Raw genomic sequence first — 22,602 nt, forward strand, 5'->3', positions numbered from 1 at the left:
AACTCAGCAAGACCCTGATGTAGCAGGATACTGCCTACGAGCTATCTCAAGATGCTACTTGTTTAAGCACCAATGAGACAGTTTGTCGCTGCATTACCTAAAGAGGAATATTTCGTCATTACTTTACAATACCTCAAGCTATTGAACTTAATTTACGGGTGCCTCTGCACAATCAGCTCGAAACTATATGCAATTTTCCGTCTTATTGTTGAATGCAGCATAACCCTACCCGTCGTGTTGTGCTTACCTATTGCTGTTTTCTACTGTGCTTAGCAATGCCTGTAGGCGGCCCAGGTAATGTTGCGTTGTCTGTAGATTCTAAATAATGCTTCTGTAGATCGAAATGAGACAATCTTTGAAAATGTTTACATAAACTGTGTTGTACTGTTTCCGATCGAGGTTTGGTTGTTTTTTTGTTTTTTTGGTTTTTAATGGAAAAACATATTGTTGACTTGCGCGAAATTCAGCTTAGATAAAACATGAGAACACGAAGGAAAAATGAAAAAATATTCAGCTATCCATAAGTTTGGCGGGAAATTAAGGAACAGATGTTGAAACATAACACAAAACGTATTATAATGAAAAATTACAAAAGATAATGACTGGGTTAGATAGGTAATATTCTTAACGTATATCCTGTATGTATGCTCTGTATGTAATTTTTTGCTTAAAACCATGTGTATATATACATGGCATGGCATCTACATTAGGCTGCTTATGGTAACGAGCATGCTCTAATCTGCTACTTTTGATACCAAAATAAATTCAACCCTTTTTAGAATAAAACAATAAACTTATTACGGTAAAAAACAATGTGTCATTAGCTCAATATTAACCAAATATTTTCGCGCCGGAAGACCTGGGACGAAATGAAAAATCCGCATGTCCGAAATCGGTTTTTAGAAAATTCGAAGAAAATTTTTACGAGGCAAGCCGTATTTTTTTTCTTTTACTAAAAAAAAAGGAATACTATAAAAATGACTTAGGTCCCGTAGACTGTAGATGTAATTGCGGTGAATTGTGCTTACATTAGATATATAATATTATATATTTTAGGAAATACTGCTGTCAGGAATGACACTTCCAGTCTATATAAAAAATCACTAAAATATCTGTTTTTATTTATACACATTTTTTAAGAATAAAGCGTAAAGAGGAAATCTTTTTAGGTGCCACATTAGATAGATGCGTGTCGCGCCGTTCGGCTGGAAAAAATTAAGCAGAGTAAGTTGAATCATGAATGGAATAATTATAGAAAACGGTGTAAAAAAGAAGGTTGAATAGAGAAAGCAGGTTCAAAGAAAGTATCTAACCAGGGTAATGTAACTGAGTGAATAGTCACAGTAAAGGTAAAAGCCTACAAGGTTAAAAAAAAAAATTTGTGAAACGATGATGAATAAGTGACTCGTGAATCTACACAGATATTGTAATGCGAAAGACATTAAAAATAAAAAAAAGGAAAATTAATCATAGAATCCGTTACTCGTTGAATATTTCAGCAAACCTATCTAAAAATTGTTTGCTAGGTATCACTTTTACTACAACATATATACGTTAAATGAAGCAAGTACACAGTTGATGATGGGTATGTGTCAGCATGAGGTTATGTGTATGTATACAGGACGTCGAGAGCCAACGTGCGCGCTCTATTACTGTGTAAATACAATTTGAAAAGTCTATAATCCAGGTTAAATTAAAAGGGGCTTTTATTATTTTACTCTGACTCTCTGTGGTTCATACGTTGCTGCAGGATTAATCGACCTGCTCTCCGTTTCACACCAGGTTGCACCGCACATTTAACATATACATATATGACCAAACCTCTGGCTGGCCGATAGTCCCTGCTTTAAAGACACATGAGTGTTAGGCAGCCATGCAAATAAAAAGAGTTAGCACATCTTTCCTCCAGTCGGCGCACTTCTAAAACAGCCCTATTTGACCCCTCTAAAAAACGTTTGTATTTAGCTTTGATTGGACGAGAAAACAACAAAAAATTTCAAGCCTCGTTTACAGCGCACATTGAACCAACGAGCCGGTTACGTCATTGCATTTACTTCATCAGTACATTTAGCTAGTTAATATAAACTAGCCATACGTTCGTAGTTCACGTAAAAAGCTATTCCAGTAACTGCGTTACGCCGCTACAAGTATCTGTTTGTCTGATTTTAGTCAATCTGTCTCAATTCCTTACTTTAGCCTAGTTGACCTAGTATCTTCAATTCCAGCTTTGCTAGAGTAATCCAGCTGTGCTGATCTTGCTATTATGGTGGTTGTATCGATCGCGGTTGCTCTACTTCCGGAACAATTTGGCGGACTATTTTTTTTTTACAGTTAACTTATTCCTTAGTTTAAATTATCACATTCATTTATTCGGTATCGTAATGCACGTCTCCTACTACCTGTAGAAAAATAGATATCCACAAACGTGGATAAAAGCAATAGAAAAAGAAGTAGAACAGCATCATTTGGACAAGAAGGTCCCTAAAAATTTTTCAAACGTAGAACGAACGCAATCGATACATTATAACAATATGATTTATATAATAATGTACGATCTGTAGAAAAGATGTCGGAGTATGGATTGATAGGTGATGATAGGTGTTAACAAAGAAAAAAAAAACAGTTAAATATCCGAAAGTGCATTCACTATGCGTCGACAGTGAATTTTCTCACAATATATAAGCCGAACAAGTGATTTAGAGGAGCGTTTACCTATTTGACAATTGCCTAATAATTGAAGAGTCAATTAGTAGGTAAAAGGCATCGTCTACGCTGGTTTTCCTTTCGACAAGGTCCAATTGATTAGAGAGTGAATTAAAAAAAAGTGGGATAATTTAAGGTATGTTGAGCTGTACTACTTTTGCCGATAGAATTTCGCTTTTGTGCTTAGCAATCATTGTGGCCTACACATAGAACAGTACGAAAAACAGCAACCATAATACTATACTGTATATTTGACGGCAGAACTCAGTCATCAAGAGTCAACCGAAACATATAGAAAAATCATCTTCGTCTACATCTTACCGATTTAACTGAACTTCAAGACCAGATATATATAGTCCTGCATCAAAAGCACTAACGGAAAACCATTCGAACCTCTTCCACAAGATGTTCGTTTAATTCTCACAGGAACAATGTCGCATATGGAGCTAATACAGTGTGTACTACGGCAGCAATGCTATCGGTTTGACTGAAGATCGTTGCTTCAGCCGGCTGACGGCCTTTTCCGATACTAAACAGAGTGCGCCTACGACCAATTTCAAATTCAGATCCTATTTTAGTAAGTCCTGCTAAATTTTCTAGGTAAACAATTTACCACTGTATCATTTAGGGGAAACGTCCCTTGCAGTTGAATGTACGCGACTGTGAGTGGTTACTTTTTACTGAATGAAGAAAGGCTAATGCGTTCCGGAATCGAACCTGAGAATCGAAAACTGAAACTGTGAAAACTGCTCTCCTGATTACTAAGTCGTTCAAACAGTTCATCGATCGAAATTATTAGCGTTAAATAACATAAAGCACAAAACAAAAACTTTCCCTTTTCTATCTATTATCTATCGATTCATTTTTCCAATCTACTACATTTTACGATAATAAATTTAAAAAAAAAACTTCAGGTTTCAGGCTTAAAATACATCGGCTCCTCATGAAAATTGCATATGTCTACTTGTATGAGTTGAACAAAAATGTCGGCATTGCTTAAAGCTGTTACCCAATTTTGGCCAGTTGAATTTTAAGATACTGTCAAACTCCAATGGAAAGAGTGGATATCGCATTGTGGAGAAGGGCCAAAGCCAGACAGTCAACCTGTTGAGAGAATAATTTCGAAACAATTTAAAAGTCGGAAATCTCAGACTCATTGCGTAAATCATCATTTTTTATTTATATATCGAAACTTTGGCAAATCAGGTCAAGTTAAAATGTAAGGACAGCTAGGCCATGTTCAGATCGGTTATAGCTAAAAGAGCTTTCATAACGCATAATAGCTTACGGCCGTGTCACAAAAAGAGGCAATCGGAAGTAACATCGCGTATTACTTTTGATTTCTTTTTCGTATATTTGTGTTTGTACTTATATTCGTACAAGCACAGGCCTATATGCCTGCCGATGATTATATCCATATATATTTTATGTAACAAAAAGGGTAATTTTTTGCGACTTGACAGTCACTATTAAGCACCGTCTTGCAATACGGAAACTACTTTTAAATTTAACGTGGCTGCATTGTTCGTGTGGTAAAGCTGCAAGCGGTCATGAACCTAGTAAATTTTGAGTTTGCCTGTAACGTGTGGTCTGAGAAGACATGGTGCTCTAGGCTTCAAACAGAAAAGACGCACTTCGTTTCGTGCAGCGAGAATCTAGCAATCCGAAGTTTTGCTCAATGGCTTAGGGCCAGACATAAAACCCAAACCCTAATTTTATACCTTTCTGGCTGTGTTTTCCAATATTTTCCGAGCCACATATTCGCTTCGATGAGTAGGTCGACTACTTTAGAGAGCTAAGACACTTCTAATCAATTCGTAAGAACCACGGCCATCGTAATCAGTAGTACCGTGTTTTTTTTTGTTTGACTTTGAGTTGCTTTGCAGGAATATTACTAGTTACTATTAGTTTTTCCAAATTTCTTGCGTGTGAACTCGCAACTAACCGCAAAGCTTCTTAATGACAATATCTATCAATTGCGGCTGTTTTACTGGCGCTTTTTTAAAATTGCGACGCACAACGCTCACGAAACTCCCTAAGCCACTGAGTTTCCTGGCCCTAACCTGCATAAGATGGGTCCTACAAAAATAAACAATGGAGTCGCATCTGTTTAAAGTGGAAGATTCAACCGTACATGACGCGTATGATAGCATTATTTCATCGACTCATACGAGCTCAACACAAGAAGCATATCTACCGTGCGCAGATTACATTAGCTCCTAACAAGCTAATATTGTACAAGAACCAAGGTCGACAATAGGATACAAATACCCGAAGGGTGTCCTGTACCCTAATCGAATATCTTTGTTCATGTAAGCAATAGCACCGCCACGCCTCTATTCCGACGGATGCTTCTCAAGTAATGGCTTGCTTTCAAGCATCGCGCACGAATGTTTCACGCGACTTAGCTTACTCGATACATACGATATGTATTATCTGCATCCATTAAGGCCGAACAAGCACCTAAAAGGACTCAGCAATGATTTGTAGCTGCCTGAGGAGAGATTACGGACATGTAGATATTCGTAATAAACGCTGCAAATGGCCAAGGACACTAGGTGGTCGAAGAAAGACATACCCAAAGCACGTATAGATCCAGATAATGGCTATGTTAATTCGCCTTTTAAGGCACCAAGCACGCTTAAATGCTGGTAGTCGTAACGTGACCATTCGAAGTGACACGTTTTGAATCGAAATCAAGTTCCGGCTTTTCACGCGAGATACGTAATTGCTGAACGGTTTGTATGATTTCAAATTGATCCATAATCTACATAATGATACAGTCAGATCACTACAAAAGTGATCGGAACCTTGATTCATGCCGTAAAAAATTGTGTCGAAAGAACATCTGTTAGGTTACCGTTGTCATACGTTCTCTGACGAATAAATCTGATAAACCAGAAGCGTGTTTTGGCAATTCATTACGTACGCAAATGACCCCTCTACGAATTTTGGCGATGCACAGATTTCTTGACCCAGTCATTCCATTGATTCCAGTTCATTTCATTGACATTTTCTTAAATTTCCTATTATAGGCTATGACTGATCCGCAAAGTTTGTCATTTTCAGATTCAACTCTAGCAGTCATATAGCTTTATTCTGTGTATCGCTCTAAATACTTTGTACAACATCCACTAGACCTGAGAAAATTGATTTATAAGAAAAGCCTCAAATACTTGCTGCCTATTCCTGCCAACCGAAACAATAAACCTCATGAAATGAGGGCTGCGCCTATATTGTTGATCCCTATATCAACCTCTTTAATATAACGTATTTTTAGAATTATGTCTTTGTACCTCTTCTATGCTACACGTCACCGTCTAAAACACGTTACATTCACCCTATGTACGGGTAATCATTGCGCATATGTAGTTAGTCAGTTTCGACCTGCCACACAGTTACTTCTATGACTTCCTTAATGTGAACGTTCTACTTTATTTTTTAATATCCGGTACACAAGAATGCCGAACGGCCATTGTTCGACTTCGGCTTAAGATCCTGGCGGTGAGTACAGAATTCGTGTGGACTTCAGCGGCGTCGGTTGTCTCGTAAGTTCTTAAGCATTCTCTTAAGCGCTCGACTAACTAAGCAGTAACAGAAGAGCTCGGATAGGAGCTCTGTTGGATTTTTTTGCAAAAACAGAAAGAAAAAGCTAGACACTAGCGACAAAACATAAACTTCGGAGAGCTTTTAAAAGACGTTACCTGAATTAACACTGACCTTCATTCTTACGGATAATTACAACTACTATGACATTGATTCGCATATCTAATTATAGTATTTATAAAATCGGCGACGCATCCATATCGCTCCACCGACTGTCTCGCAGGCTCATATAAAATATAATAGTCTGCTACTTCTCTGAAAACTGAGGTAGACGTAATTTTGTTCCAGATACGCAATTATGTCCTAAGAAATACGCCTGACAAGCGGAAATGGAAAATTAAATCTTACCTATTTTTCAACACGAAGCGTCTAACAAACATGTTGAGTTGGGTTCACGATTCTGAAAAGACTCCATCGATGTTTTGACCATCGGTCACCTAATTTTAAAAAGCCGCCCAAAGGAAATACTTCAACGTGACTATCTGCTGAAAATTTAGCGTGCCCACATAGGTTCTAGCTAGAGCGCGACCGGTTTATTGGTACCTCTATAGTCGGTAAGAACCGAATGAATTGGTCAATTTCGGGCTTGATGCGAAACTGGAAGGAGAAAACGCCGTTTCTCGAAAGAAACTAGGCCTGTATCCAATGAAATGCAAGCAGAAGCGGACCAATTCGGACCTCATTGTACAGGACAAGTTTGTGCTATGGCTTGGGGCCTAATGTGAACAGTATTCACCGTACACATATATTACATTGCCATAACGGTAGATTCTATTAAAGGCAGAAATATGAGCAATTGTTCAAAAAAGTGTCGAGCATACAATTCGGCATATGCCATCTGATATACAATTTCCGAATTTGACTAAAGACCTACCGTTCACTGTTAGCTTTAGGAACCTAATAAGCGCATAGACAAATCTCCCTTACACCCTAAATAATTAACAAAATTAATTACAGCCACCTGAATAATATCTGAGCCATTTATATGCATTCTAAAGCCTTAGGAATAATTACCTACCTGTAACGAATTGTGTCTTTTTTATGCTGCTATACATTTTCGTTAATTTATTTATTATTCTAACTAAATTAACCCTAAACTAAAGAATCATCTTGGCTTGGATTTGATCTGGGTCAGTTGCAGCCACCGTTGATTTTGCCACCTGCAGCCCCATTTTGGGTTTCACGTGCGCTTGAAGAGGTCTTTCTTCAGCATCATTCCAACGAGCTTTGGAGCACTCTTTTTTGACACGACCTAGCCACATAGCCTGAAGGACTCTGCTACATAGGCAAGCGCCTAAGAGGACAAAGCTATTATTATACCATTCATTGAATAGCACTAATAATACTCGTTTGAGGATACCTTCTGACTACAAAATGAAAACAACATCCACTTCATGCGCCTGGCGTATAGCGAGCAGAATGCGGATCACGGACTACTTCCAATGATCGAGTCCATCAAACTCTCAATCGGAAGGCTATCGTACTCGTTTCTCGTGCTTTCTTCGGCCTCGTTCCTTTGAGTAGAGCCTACTTTCTTCCTATAATATCTGACTTATTGTTGTTATTCTCCCGTTTACCGCAGGGGGGGGGGGGGGGGGTAACTACATAATCGAATTTTGTCATGTTAGCAATCAATTAGTTTGGCTGATTCCTTTTTCTTTTTACATGCGACTCCGGTCTTTTGGTTCCTGTGGCCAAAAGCGGAAACCGAAATTTTCTGTTTCTTGGTTATTTATATCAATTCACTATGGACGTTGTTTTTTGTCCAAACGGCGGCCTTGTGCTTTCACAATAGTATATAAATGCATTCGATTTTGCTACATCGTTCCCTAGACGCATAATATAGTCAACAAATCGTCTGTGTACTTGTGTGCGTCTGCTATCGATGAAATATACATACACTTAACAATTGTTACAAAAGCTATTTCTGGTCAGTTCAGCTAAAAAAAAAACCACGAATCTATCGTTTTCATGCCGTAATCATACGACCTTGTCAGGTACGCATAACGTTTTGTAGTAAACCTGCATCTGAGGCATGCGTTCGCCCCTGGACTTCAGAGCGACCCGCCGAACCTCCCGTGCGCCCTGTCCGCTATTGCCTATGTTACGTTGTGGCATATCGTATGCCGTCCACGTAGAACTCCTGTCATTCTGTATAAGATAACATGGTGTGTAAAACTGCCCCCTCTCGACAGTGCGTTCTTTTTCCTTCCACTTCAACGGCGTTCGAAGCTTCCCTTGCCACGGCTCTCCCCTCAGCGCCGGTTGGAGCTGCCGGATAGCGCGCGCATGGACTACTCGGTCCAGTGCGCTGAATGTCAGTGGCGCTTACGGCAAAGCAGTCGTTGGTTGTTATGACACAGCGCCGGCTTTCGCCTGTCTATTGCAACAGTCAGGAACACGTCCATGTCGGCCGGACACAAAGATTTACAGCGTTGTTGTAGGTCACTCCGTTGAGTACCAACTGCAAGAGGGTGACGGCTGTGGATCAGAGAAAGTTTTCTGATCCGAGAAACCCAAATATAGAGAGGGAGAAAGAGGGCGTTACGAAGACGACGGTAGAAAACCGCTCAGAAATCTACTACTTGACGAACTGCGGCATAACAGCATTGCATCGGTGATAATTTCAGATGTTTTTATGCTTGTATCAGTCGGGTGTTTGGTGATTGAGGTTCGACGGTCCGATGTAGTCAAGACTGAGTGTCCGAGCTGCGATTGTCCGAAGAAAGTGTCCCTAGCCGATCGAAACATTGGAGAAATTAGAGAAGAGCTGATGCTTGCACGATACTACCGTCATTATTATCAGAGAATCGCGCAGTTTTCGCGCGACATCGCGGATGCTCACCGGCTTCGTGCAGAAAATCGGCTTAGGTGGCCGGGATTAGTTGAAAGGTGCGTGCCGCGTGAAGTGCACGAACTGTCAGATACATGCACATGTGAATCCAGTCGTCAGGTTACCAGTACGGTCAATTTGTGAGAGATAACAGTGACCATATATATGTTTAGAAGCAGTAGCTAATAATTATTTGTGCACGATCCCTAGCAGTGTTGGAGTGGCGGAACTACGTAAACTCCGCGACAACCTTGTGGTTCGCTCACGTTTTCTGGACGGTACCAACTCCGTATCTAAGTCAACACCAGGGTGCGGCGATAGTAGGGCAGCAGCTGCTATTTCCGCTGAACGGCCGATGAATCAGACCGTAGACAAAAAGTAACATCATAGCTCGAATGGGCTTCGAATTTACACTACTTGTGATGAAGTTCGTGATGATGAAGCTGGCTTAAGTCGCGACGAAATTTCATCCTCCGATTCCTCTGGCCAAGTTACCTCATCGAGAGCTGATACCGACTTTTTCATGAGAGGGGTCTCTTTTTCACGAGCTTTACAAAGGCCAGACGGGCACGTGACGGTGCGAGTCCGAAGTTAAAACAGGAGAAGGCCAGATAAAACTGTCCTTCCGTATAAACAGCGTGAGCTGTTCGAAGTGGTGACAGTCGATAAGTGTAATCGATTTATCGGGTGGCGGGGTCAGCCGTTAAGACAGATAAACGAGGGGAAACAAGACCATAAAATGCGAAATTATAGAAAGTTTCTGGCGATCGTAGATATCGTTAGACCCGTTGCTTGGCTCCATTGATAGAAGTACAACACCACGTTTTTGGCTTGTGGTTACGCTTGTGTGTGTGTAGCCTGTACGGCGCGGTAGCCTGTAAGTGGAAAGAGAATCTGTTTGCGTCGTTCTTTCAAGTACCAGTTCTTGCTGATTATTTGAGAATGGCGCTGGCGGTTACACATGTGTTAATGACTATTACATCAGTTAACTAATCGAATTTATCAAGTAGCTTCCCATACTTCTACAACAATTGAAGTTCAATTGATGCAACAACACGAACTACGGAACAGTTTGTTATCTAGAATAGTGACACCTAATCGGCAAAGTTCATTTCGATTGCGTTAGTGCAAAAGTAGATGAAAAAAGTTAACGGGTTACCCATATTGTTTCGTGACGTCTCTCGTCGGTGCTGAACGGCCTTAACGCTAAAACATTCTAACGATGAGCTAACGGTAACAGCGCGAATTCGTGCTGGCCGAAGTATACTGAAGCCAAAAGTCATGTAGTATAAGGTAGATCATCTTTGACGGTGGTTCGTTCGATCCGTACTATTCAACCCGAGCTCAAGGTGATTAAGTTAGCCGTACCTAAATTTCTAATGGAATCATCCATCTGTGACCTCTTCAGTACAATTTTATTTAGTCATCGCGGCCTGGTTAAGAAGTGCATCGAAGTACCAATGATTATGAAGTGCTGCAGATAATGGTTTGACGCTTTCAGGGCGATATATATATATCATACTAGAAGATCGGACAGTAAAAAGTGAGGACTAAAGATAAACGAAGTACTGCCTTCACCATCTGATCAACAGACGACGCAGCAGCAGCAGCGGCCGAAGTTCTTCCCTCTGTGCATAAACACATGTGCCTGTCGCAACGAATATAGTTATCAGCTGTTCGATGGATTATGGGGTGTTTGTACACCAGTTGCTACGGTCGGCGTATACCGGAATCTGTGGTGACTCGGCATGGAGTCGTCCTTTTTTTGGTCTTTGCCGTTTTTCACCTAAATCAAGTGTCCGCCAGTGGTCAGTCGGGACTAACCGCCTCCAATCATAGGTTTGTGTCATTTGATTCTATACTTTATATGTATATATGGAGATACTGTACCCCTATCTATAAACCCTATCGTATGCTTTCGGACCTAAGGGCCAGCATCAAGTTTGCTAGTCGTTCCAAGTAACATCAATAGAATAAGCTGTGCCATTCGGGATAAGTAAAGCCAATGGCTGTTCTATCGAACCCTAGATCGAGTTATGTCGCGGATCTATACCTTTCGATTTGTCGTAGGTGTTCGATCGGTAAGTAAAAGACTTTAAAAGATAATGTATACAAAACCAATTTCCTGATACATATTTACAGTCGATCTAACAAGTAGGACAACAGAAATACTTGTTCTGGGCGAATTATATATATATATATATATATTCGTTCAAGGTCCCTGCTGGTTATTTTTTAAATATAAGCAATTAATTCTTTTAGGAGAGATCTTAAAAGCATCTATGCTTTACATATAGTCTATTCTATTGTATCAATTGTGGACAGGTCAGATTTCTGCGATCAATAATATAATAGATAGCATAGCTCGGTCGTCCAATGCTGGCTTCGTTTTTATAATGATTATTTTGTTACTCAGGACTCGTAATTACTCTAATTGGTTGAGGTAGGCTGTATTCGGCAGAGCAGTGAGGACGTAGCTTTTTTACGATGCAGGTCCGAGTTATTATCGATGCCCTAACCCTGTGGTAGGCTGGTCACTTTCGATAGGCTTAACACCTTAACTAAGTCGCACTTAGAGACAAATGATGAAGGTCGACAGGATCACCATAGTCGACCTTCATAAAACACACATATAAGCCTGTTCGCATCAGGGTAGTATTTGTCTCTAAGAGAGTTGACCAAGACGAAATAGGACGCATGAAATAATTATTAAACCACTAGGTGCAAATATATAGGCCACAAGTGTGCCATTGGCTCAGCAATAAGCAAGTAACTTTCTATCGCCTGCTGAGTCTAGACGTGTCATTTCACAGTAAATTTAAATTATGGATACCGGCGTATTTATCCAGTGGCCATTAATTGTATTCGAAAGTTTGCACAACCAATGGCCTTCTCCATTCACATTGGAGATGGCCATGACGCCTCACAGCTAGGACTATCGACCCGATCCTATGGGGAAATCCACGTATGCCCCTCATCGTCTTCGTTGTTCTAGTCAAGGTAGACGGTACAATACGTTCCTCAGGTACATCGTAACATTGTGGGAACGTATTAGTCGAAAAGCGCTGCTAACCATTATCTAATCGTGATGTACTACCCATTGTAGTTGATTGCTTGTAATCGCAAGCTATGAGCAAAATTAAAGAGCTTTCATTTTTATTAAAAAAAGAGAAAAAGATAAGGCCGTGTACGGGATAACGGCTGTAAATGAATCAGACAGACTTCGATCAATTAATAATTTATATTCAGTTAAAACTATGCAAATAAGGCAAAACGCAAACACAGATTGTGTGTTTGCAAAAGTCTCTCATTTTGTAGGCCGTCTTTAGCGTAGTTATTGAATTGCCAAAAGACTAGATGAAGACCCGGTGTTATAGCATGGTTTCTACTATGTTATCATCATTAGCGACTCAATTAATCTATTGTCACGGTCTGCCATTAGATCTTCGAACATTCTCGTTCGATGCTTAGCTAAATTGGCCTCTCGCTCATACTAATGAATATCGGTATAGCACTTATATCCGACATTTTAACATTACAACCTTTGCGATTCCATCTTCGTTAAGTAAAATCGTTTGGGATATCACTGAACAATCGTATCTGGCTAGATCTTCAAGCTTACCAATGTCACTATATTATTTGACAGGCTAAATCATAATCCGTTATAGGAAGCTGTGTGACTTTACGCATGTTGCCCCTTTGTTCGATAATAGAAAACAGGACACCTTTAGGACAACCGCACTTGTCGACGCTAACGTACTTAATCTAAATATGTGAACGTGTTAGGCGTACTCCTTTCGGCTTTGCCTTTTCTTACGGAATGTCTACAGCACAAACGACTGCCGCCAAGGAACGACCAGGGTTCTGGTCATTTTTCATTGTTACTCTATATCCTTTCAAGCCCCAATGGATGTATCTTAAACAAAGTAGGAGCCGATTGTCTCTTACAACTGTAAAATTCCATAGGTACGACATCACCACAGTCAAAGATGCTGAATAGGTTTACATCTGGTTCTTGGGCATGGTCTAACAATAACGCGTGCATCATAGATGCATGATCCTAACTCAGAGGGCAATGTTCCCCACAGACCTAATGGGCTAAATCATCTATTATTAAGTACCATTGTACGTGTATTAAAATATAGAGCTGAATCATTATCGCAGTTTAGGTACAAAGAAAAAAGTTCCACTGTATTATATGGTACCGCGAAAATACTACCCGTTACTAACTTCTAAATATTTTATTGCAGACTCATTATTATTACTGTTATTATCCGTAATGTGAGGGTAGAACCTACGACCTCATTGTTGCAAATGTATCCTTTAATATACATCGTTCAGATTCATCTGCCAATAGCTTCATCAGAGTAGAGAGCTTGTCTCTACCTTATAAAAGCTATGGATTATGGGTTGTTTGGCAACAGCGCCGTAAGAACTTCGAGCACTCGGATATTTTTATCGATATAATAATAGTTGAATCAAAATTCATAGGTGCGATGTGAGTGTATGTGTTTATGTCTAAGATGAGTGAATGGGCCTGTGCAATGCCAGGCCCAGCATTGGTGCTCTGTCAGAGACACGGCGGGTGAGTAACAGCTATTATGCCTGATATGGATCAGGACTTCCTTTTGACCCTTGTTCTGAGACCCATAATTTGATGTCTGCTAAGCCAACTGCTGTCTGCCTGAGCCCAATTACGTTTTCGGGCAAAAGTAGAAAGATTCAATCGAAGGCGCGTACTGGTTTAGGCCGAGGAAACGACATTTCTAGGTAGTATGTTGAATCAACGGCTGGATTTAGTCGGTAGTTGGTGAAGGTTAGGTAAGGCTTAAGCATTCGCCTACCGGTCAGAAGAAGACGGAGGTGGTTTGGATTCAAAAAAAATTCGTACGTATTAGCGTTCCACTCTAGCAAATCGGCAGACCTATAAATATAGGGAATAATCTCTACCATCCTTCGAACTTTTTAATTATATATCTCAAACTCTTTTTGATAATATCCTTTGAACCTAATAGCTTTATTTCTCGTAACCACTACTTGTATCGAACTTTCGCGCTGCGAAACACTCGTAGCGATATGTCACGGAAATATTGAAGTTAGTCAGTACGGTGGACTAATAATTGGCTACCGAAAACGTTTGAGGGGGAAAACAACTACAAATCATGGTCTTCGGAATCATTTCATAATGGCCATTTGTTTGAGGGCTCTTAAACTAACAACGAACTTTAGAAAAGGGAATGCTTATTCAAACCATCCATATAAACTTGCCATATGCTTTTCGCAGGCGAAGTTGTTATAAAATCAACGTTCAGGGCATGTCCTGGAGCACTGAAATATGTATGTCAATGCCTGTATGCATATATGCTGTAATAACGGTTATCAGGGTAACAATATCCTGCGAAATGAACCCGATTGACGGCAATATCGTTTTGACTCTGGCGATTGTGAGTGGTATAAAATGAGCTACGGATTAGTGAGCAAATCAATTACCAAGACGCATTCTGTGGTCTCAATAATTAACAAAAAATCCAGATTTAGTTCAATCTTCTCTCAACATACACATATAATTTATTAACAGACAGATATTCGAACGGTATACTGTTAAGGACTAAAACAGGCAATACAAAACGCGGACGAAAGATATTCACCTCTCGGAGCAACCTTGTTGAACCGCTTGTCATCTGACCGCTAGATCTACTCATTAGATCTTGACGAACTCCATTTGCTCGAAAGTGATCGACCGAGTTTGACCAGTAAAAATAGGCCTCGTCTTTAGTTTTCTTTTTGTAGAATAAATCTCGTCACAGCTTCGCTAAATACTGTGTATTCGCGTAAGGCAAGCTCCGTTATCTGAGCTTTTCGCGTATGTACATGCGATAGTAGATCAGAACAATGCGGTTACTGGTAGACAACCTATTTTGAAGCCGGCCAGTGCCGTAGTTTTTCATGCTTGGCACTTTGGTTTACGGCCAAATAAAGGTTACCGGCATAACAATCCATTAGGTAATTGGCACTTAATAGCAACGGCGTTAAAATAACTCATAGCTTAATTCATGTCGATAAAAATTGAAACGTCTAAGTTAAATATTCGTTGACCTGTGTAAAGCTGTTTTTGTGACGGCGAGAGTTAATATAATACATAAAAGTTTCACTATTGCTTATTATCCCCTGATCGAGAACGGTCCAGATTGTACTGGCCCTTATATAAACCCAGTCGCTATTACGTACGGCCGTTAACTTTCATCGAAATGCCCAAACGCTATGACAGCAAACGACGTTGAGCACTAACATAGTCCATGTGAAAATATTGTGTTTGAGTGTGAAATATTATTCGAGCGAGCTCTTCGAGATGATATATAAAGTAACACTGCCGTTCAAAGGTTATCGTTCCCAAGTCAAATTCGAATGTACGCGCCAACGGTCTATGAGGCGTTAACGAACCGCGGACTGTTTCTCGTACGACGCCTATCGAGCTACTCTAAACATCTTGGACTGACGAAATATACTATTATTAGTCAACTCCTAAGTTGGATCTTTCACTAAACAACACTGTGTATTCAAAGGCACGTTGACATACGATGAAATTACTTGTGCTACAATTCAATGGCCAGATCGTGGTTAGTGCCTTATTGTTAATGGCCATACATTATTTGAACACTAAATAGAATTTTCGGGTTGCGGGTATTGGCTCAAACGTTGTGTGGGCGTTAGAGCGGTGAAGACATTTAGCAGTAGCGAAATACAGACACAGGAAGATTCCCCGAGAGAAATACTGCGTGCAGGCGTTCATTCACACATCTTGGCTATAGACGAACGTAAAGGTAATCAACTTTGTCTACAAATGAGCCCCGTTTTGAGAACCGAAATATTTTGAGTTTGGGTACGATGATTGTGTCTATCGTGATAAGACTGAGTTTCAAGCGCAGAGTCCCTGCTTACGTAGGGTTAGCAAGGCTTGAGAGGCAGAGATCAGCCGAGCTGACCCCATAGGTCCTTCCTAATGAAACGAAAAAAGTAAAACACAATTAGTACTATTTCAGCCGGTATCTCTCTATGTCGTACAGGGTATCTATTTCATTCAGTTGGATTATGCACTGAATAAAAATAAACAAGGCCATTTTGTGTGCTGACCAACGTATTCTGACCTCGTGAATAATTGGTTGAAATTTGGAAATTGTGTGGATCTATGATATTTCCGCAACACACGATGAGATCAAGCTTTTTTTTTATCTGCCATCACATTACTGCATTCCTGATAAGCGCGGAATGTCGATCAGTGGTACATGGTAAAATATATTTTCCATGAAATTTCGTTCACAGCATCTTTCGACAATATGCCATACTTAGTCTACTCCACTTACGCCAACGGACGACTGGTATAAATTTATTTTCTTGACAGTGGATACTTGACGTAACTGCCGTTCGTATAGAACGCGTGAGATGGGGTGTGTATGATGGAACGAGCTACTTTCTCGATGCCCGCACAATGGCAAAATAATCAAACACGGCCATCAGTATACTAATTTAAACAGTGTGCAACTTCATAGAACACGCCGGCAGATTGACCTTGGAGAACAGAGAACGGTCGACATTGCGGTTATTCTGCGTATCTGTGATCTAATATTAATTACAACTTTGACTTGGCGGAACCCGGACAGACTAACAAGCATGTTTAAGAAAAACAGTTCTTCCGTCACACCCCCACAGCCGTAGCGTGTGCTTTTAAATATGTCAGTGCTTTTATGTACGTCTGCACAAAGTACAAAGCATTGAAAATCCTATAATCAGTCATGTACAGATAGCGTTCGCCTTTTGATACGTGCCGAACTGAAGTCTCGGAGTTCTCAACACTGACTTCGAACCCCTCATACCTCATTTCGGATCAAAAGTAATTTTTTCAGGTTCATCTTTCTCAAACATTTAAAACTAAATTAGATTACCATTCTCTCGTCATGCGTGATCGGGCCGCTCCGAATCACCTCAATGAGTCCCCATCGGCAATTTAGCGCTTACTCGTCTGATCAGGTTCTGTCCTCAACGGTCGCTGATACTCATGTGAGATAGAGACGTACCTCTCTTATTTTATTTATGTTCCATGGGACATCTATCAGAAAAACTTTCTGTTAGCGATGAATTTGTTGAATGCAGGCAAAGGTTTATTTCGAACTTTTCCCAGTGTTTTTTTTTCCGTAGATCATCGTGGGATAGCCCAAAAGGTGACTCAACACGACTGAATGCACATATGCAAGCTTCGACTGTTAGCTAACTAGCAAGACCGAAGATGAAAAGCCACGAACGACGACTAAACCACTAAACGATTCTCGATTACGACCCATCAGAGCGTCTCGCTTTTTCTTTTCCGTGGCTTCATAATCCTCCGCAGTACCGCACCAGAGACCTGAGCATACATTCAATTGAAAGCGAAGCTCCAGAACCTGTCTATGACTATCAAATCCAAACGACTAAATGTCCCGGTATCAGCTGCTGGGCACCCCCTAGTCAAAGACAGATCTGTGGCGAATACGGTGGATAGCTTCGTTTAACCGATGTATCACAGACCATTTCGCTTCATGTCGTCCACGCCATCCCCTGTCCGTCGCTCGCCACCGCTGTAGGCCCCAGACATAAAGCGACTTCATCGACAAGATACCGGAACAGCCGAGATATTGTTGTCTGCAGACAGAAACTATGGCGCGCGTTACAGAAGCTAACCGACGAACATATTTCGGCGCCGTATGCTTAATGTTATTGAATAGCTGTGTCCGATTGGATCATCGTTCGATTCATCGGGGTGAGGGTGGTGGAGATTATCACGCAATCGCTATAGAATGACGTCGTTACCAACGACGTTGTTGCTAATGGGACGGCGTCGAAGGGTATGCTGCCTGTGACCAGTTGACGCGACGTCTAATAGAGATATAGGGAGAAAGCGAGCGGGAGCCGTCCGATGAGTTCGTCGCTCCGACAAAATAAATGCAGCGTCACATGCAGATGCGATATGTGTATATATATGTATACTGTCCATAGTAAATGGCTGGACAAGACGTGGAAAGCTGCCGAAGAAAAAATTTGCCGCTGCTAAAAGGAGCTATTTCTTTCCTATGTAAGACATAGCTCAAGTAGACAATTTGGCAGAATCGTTGGGACTGCTTGATGTGGACCGTGGCAGAAGTAAATCGTGCATATCTGTGTAGTGTATATTGCTAATACCTATATGTGAGCGGCAGGTTTCTTGCAAAGGTGCTTAGGATAGCATTCTCATACTTTTACGTAATGCGTACTTCTGTATACGAGTTATCTGAAGCAAAACGGTATTTTGAAGAAATCAATGTTAGCGAAGTGCATATAAAGTTGGGACCATTATGGTAATACCATCATAACTTATACAATCATTTTAGAATATATTGAAAACTTTCAATAAACTTCAGTCAGATAGCACAGAGGTGCAGCCTTGCATCAGCTTCTAAAACGACAAACCTCAACAAAACAAGTTCGAACAAAATGCTATATTTTCGATCGACTTACAGCCTTTATCCCTTTTTTCGGTGATCATATATGTATATTAGTACACGAAATTTACCGAGTTCATTTGACTAAACCTGTGGCCAAATTGTCGCAGTGTCTTGCTTGCGCGCGCATATTGTTCTAATTTGATCCCTCAAACACTTTTTACGTTTGCTTGAATCGTTTCGCCTTGCATATGAAAAAAGCTAGTTTATAATTGTTCCCTTGATAATAAACCTGGGAAGTATTATCTTGGCCTGGTAAACAACCCAATACGCTTCTTCCACATACTGAACTCTAAGCTGTCCAGAGGGTTCCGGTAGATTTTGGATACGGATTTCCGTTATACTGCTGAAATTAGATGAGTCGAATTCTCCCTGGAAAACCATACTTCCTTGTTGATCCACTGCCGAACAGGCATGCCAAGCGTAACTAAGACATATAGGATATAGTCTCCTATACTGGACTCTATACTGCTATGCTAGCATACGTATATGCCCCACGTCGTTGCTAGGGGCATCCAATCTTCTGATCGGTGTAAATTATCTTCCGCCATGTTCCGATTATGCTATACTATATGGCATCAGCATTAAAGCCAGACATCCGTCCTAATGGCATGAAGGGTTTTGTCAGCTGCTGATCTGACGGCAGCGGAAGCTTCATTTTAGCACGAGTGATCAAGAAGCAATCGCGTCCAAAAAACAGTCCCTCAATATTTGTATCAATTCTAGTTAACGCTCCGATATGTCGGTTGTGTCCTATACCAAGCGACTCACCCTTTCAAATGCCCTTTGTGTGGTGCCGGGCTATTTTAAAGCATAATGTAATAACTAATCGTGCCGATATAACATGTATGTATAATATGTACTATGATAAACAGATAATAAGGCGGGCCCATCTACATCAGTAAGTAGCGCATACTGAAATGAGAATTTACCGAACGAAAGGTACCGAGTTGATGTATTACCCTATATATGATGATATACTCTAATGGATGACTATAATATAATATTTATTATTAAATTCTCATAGCATACCTGGCAAGCCTTTATGTAAATGGCAAAGGCCGGCGTCATTACTGAGTATTACCGCTTAGGTTACGCTGCTTATATAGATAACCTATATCTTAAGTGGTTATTAAATGCAATTGTCAATCACCAAAAGCGAAAAAGGAATAACATAGTAACTGTAAGGTATTGTCCTATAATTACACCCCGTTGCGCCAGGAAAGAAGTCACGGTATATAATACAGTCAAAGGGAGCTATAGCCCTTACATTGTAACCCAGTATAATGCCTTCGATTGAGTAAATGCACTTTTAATATATACTACTTCAAAGTTCACCAGCGTCCGCAATGAAAAACTCTACTTGGGTCCTATAGGGTTTGCCTATCTGGATTGCTTCAAATGTAAGCGGTCAAAACACTGATGTACAGTTTTACGTGACAGTCACGCAACCGCATAAGCCAGGTCAGTGTAAATCGTTGGGTGAAACTTCCATCATGACGTAATACTAACATACGCTTTAGGTAGCGTCCACGCATGGCGATCCTTGGTTATGTCTTAAACCAGTTAAAGGGCTCCCTCAAGCGTATCTCTGTCAATATAAACAATACGTAACGTTAATCAAGGGACAATAGTCTTGCCGATAATCTTCACGAGACAGGCGTGGCAAGTGAGCTACCCCGTGATAGAGGATTAGGTTATGATAAGTCCATAGTAGGTCAATTCCAAAAATTGCTAACTGATATATATTCCTGAACTGTTTTGCCAAGTATTTGTCCAATGTATAGATAATGCGTTGGAATGCAAAGACACGCATCGGATGAGTGCATTAAGACGACACTTGGTTTAACTGACGCTGATTGTTAATTAATAGTTTTAACGACCCATCCGGGTATGTTGGTTACGCTCAATCACACCTCAGAACTTGCCTACACGTATATTTTGGGTCACGTAATGTGGATCTCTGATAATGGGACAAGGTTATTTGTTCTAGGTTCGAACTGAGACATATTTAGCTTAAAGGATAGTATTCATTTTGGTAACGATTTACATTTTGAGTCAGGCGACCTAAATCAGTATAATCATCTAGCGTCGAGTTTTGTATGGCGCATGTAGTGTTGACCCATACGTCAGGATCAAATCGACCTTTAAGGTGGGAAACGTTGGCGCCAAACTTTTATTAGTTATATGGTACATCATAAATGTTCCAACTTCGATTTTAGGTCAGCTGGCTTTTCCTGTTAAAGGAGACTTACCAAAGAGTCACGACTGTTACGGATTCGTTTATTTAAGCCAGTAGCTGAAGTCATTAAAAAATGTCTTTTTTTTTCAATAATGACAGCAGTCATGTGGCCCAAAAGACTAACTCTATTTTGTCCGTGTATATTGATATACCCTGTGTCAGATACTCACGAGTGAGTTGAAGTGAGAAATCGCCTCTGTATTTCACGGAAATAACAATTTTTTTGTAACAAAGACTAACTTTTGGTCACTTGATGGAGCTTATACCTGCACCATTTCCCCGTTATATGTTGAACATTTTCTCTGTATCTTTTTTGTCATTGTGGACCGAATATAGGTAAATGCCAACCTACAACAACGAAGTCTGGGGCAGTATCCACAGCTGAGGCAAGAAGCTTTTTCAAGTTATTTAAATGTTTAAATCTTCTGATTACTACAAGGTCTTATTTTACCTGGACGAATATCTAAACACTCGCTACTTGTATGATATTCGAGATCAGTCTCCATCGTGCCCCAGGCAACATTACCTAACGATTTAGCTTTCGAAATCGTTCTGTGCCCGCACGAGGCTCTCTTTACCACTTGTCCGGGATCTTGTACACAGGGAAGTCAATTTGATTAGTTCAATAACCTGGCCTACGAGTGGCGCAAGCTCAAAGATATCATGGCTTTTGGATTTTCGGATCCGAACTCAAATCCAAAAGCCGAACGAAAAGTTTGGAAGGGCTGCTTAACTATTAAAAAAAGACACTACCGCCGTTCGACGATTCTAGAATGCCGAATTTTTTATGATACGAGTTTCCAGAACCTCGCCTTAATCCCCAAGTAACGCCAATTCGACTTTTCATATTAATCAAACGATTAAAATGTCAGCTAGGTAAAGTTAATGTTAACAATATACAATACAGTTCTATAAAAGCAGCACTTGCTGCTTTAGCAACAGATATTTACATTCAGACCTGGACGGGAAGGTATTATAAGAGGTTATGCGCTATTTTTTGATACAAACTTCTAGTCATATTGCATATGTGAATTGGTGCTTATCCCTTTGTCGTTCTGCTGTATTTCAGCAAACGTCACTGGCCATATGCGCACTAATGCATCCCAGCTTCGCCTGTCATTTCCGTGGATCAGGAGGTGAGCAAAGATTGGTGCTCAGCATTCGTATCTGGCGGCCTTTTTTTACCGGCCGCATTACCTTGCCGTCGGCCGCGTCACAAAACTGCAGTCTCTTCTGTATTGTGAGATGGGCGATCTTCTTAGTTTTGATTAGCAGGCTTCGTGTAAAGCCTAGTAACTTTAAGAAAACAGCCAGTCCCCATGTACCCTCCCCCTCTGCAAATGTTGAATGGAAACGATACGAGGATCCAAGCGCAGTCTGGACCGATAGGGTTCGGGGATTGGAATGGAAAACGTGTATAGGGAAAAGCCTTGTTTGCCCACTTGACGAATGCCTTCGATCAGTATTCGAGGCGGACGATGACGAACTTTCCAATTAATAGTAGGGAAATGGATAGTTATACTAGGATTAGATAATTTGTAAAACGCGATTAGACATGGCTTGAAAAACACGGATAGGGTGAATGTTGTTATATGCAGTAAAAAGCTTACTCAAGGCTTTCATGTCGTGTCCACGCTTCCGTTTAAACCCGGGATATTTTTCCCGCTTGCTATCAGCACCGACGGCGCTTCCGCCGAGCCAAGACGTCG

At 40.6% G+C, this 22,602-nt stretch overlaps 1 protein-coding gene across 8 annotated transcripts in view; it reads left to right on the forward strand.

The window, feature by feature from the left end:
* The first annotated feature begins 8,620 nt into the window (after window positions 1-8,620).
* LOC111269084 (Na(+)/H(+) exchanger protein 2) overlaps window positions 8,621-22,602 on the forward strand; it is an 87,039-nt gene continuing 73,057 nt past the window's right edge. For 7 of the 8 annotated variants that reach the window (XM_022848434.2, XM_086971960.1, XM_086971959.1 and 4 more), the window contains exon 1: window positions 8,621-10,981. In XM_022848434.2, the coding sequence (XP_022704169.1) occupies window positions 10,830-10,981 (152 nt within the window). In that variant the 5' untranslated portion in view covers window positions 8,621-10,829. Of the gene's footprint in view, window positions 10,982-21,962; window positions 22,030-22,602 lie in introns of all 8 variants that reach the window. The other variant, XM_022848438.2, reaches the window with a different exon arrangement.

The sequence above is a fragment of the Varroa jacobsoni genome, unplaced genomic scaffold, assembly GCF_002532875.2.
Source record: "Varroa jacobsoni isolate VJ856 unplaced genomic scaffold, vjacob_1.0 scaffold_1352, whole genome shotgun sequence".
NCBI classification, from domain to species: Eukaryota; Metazoa; Arthropoda; class Arachnida; order Mesostigmata; family Varroidae; genus Varroa; species Varroa jacobsoni.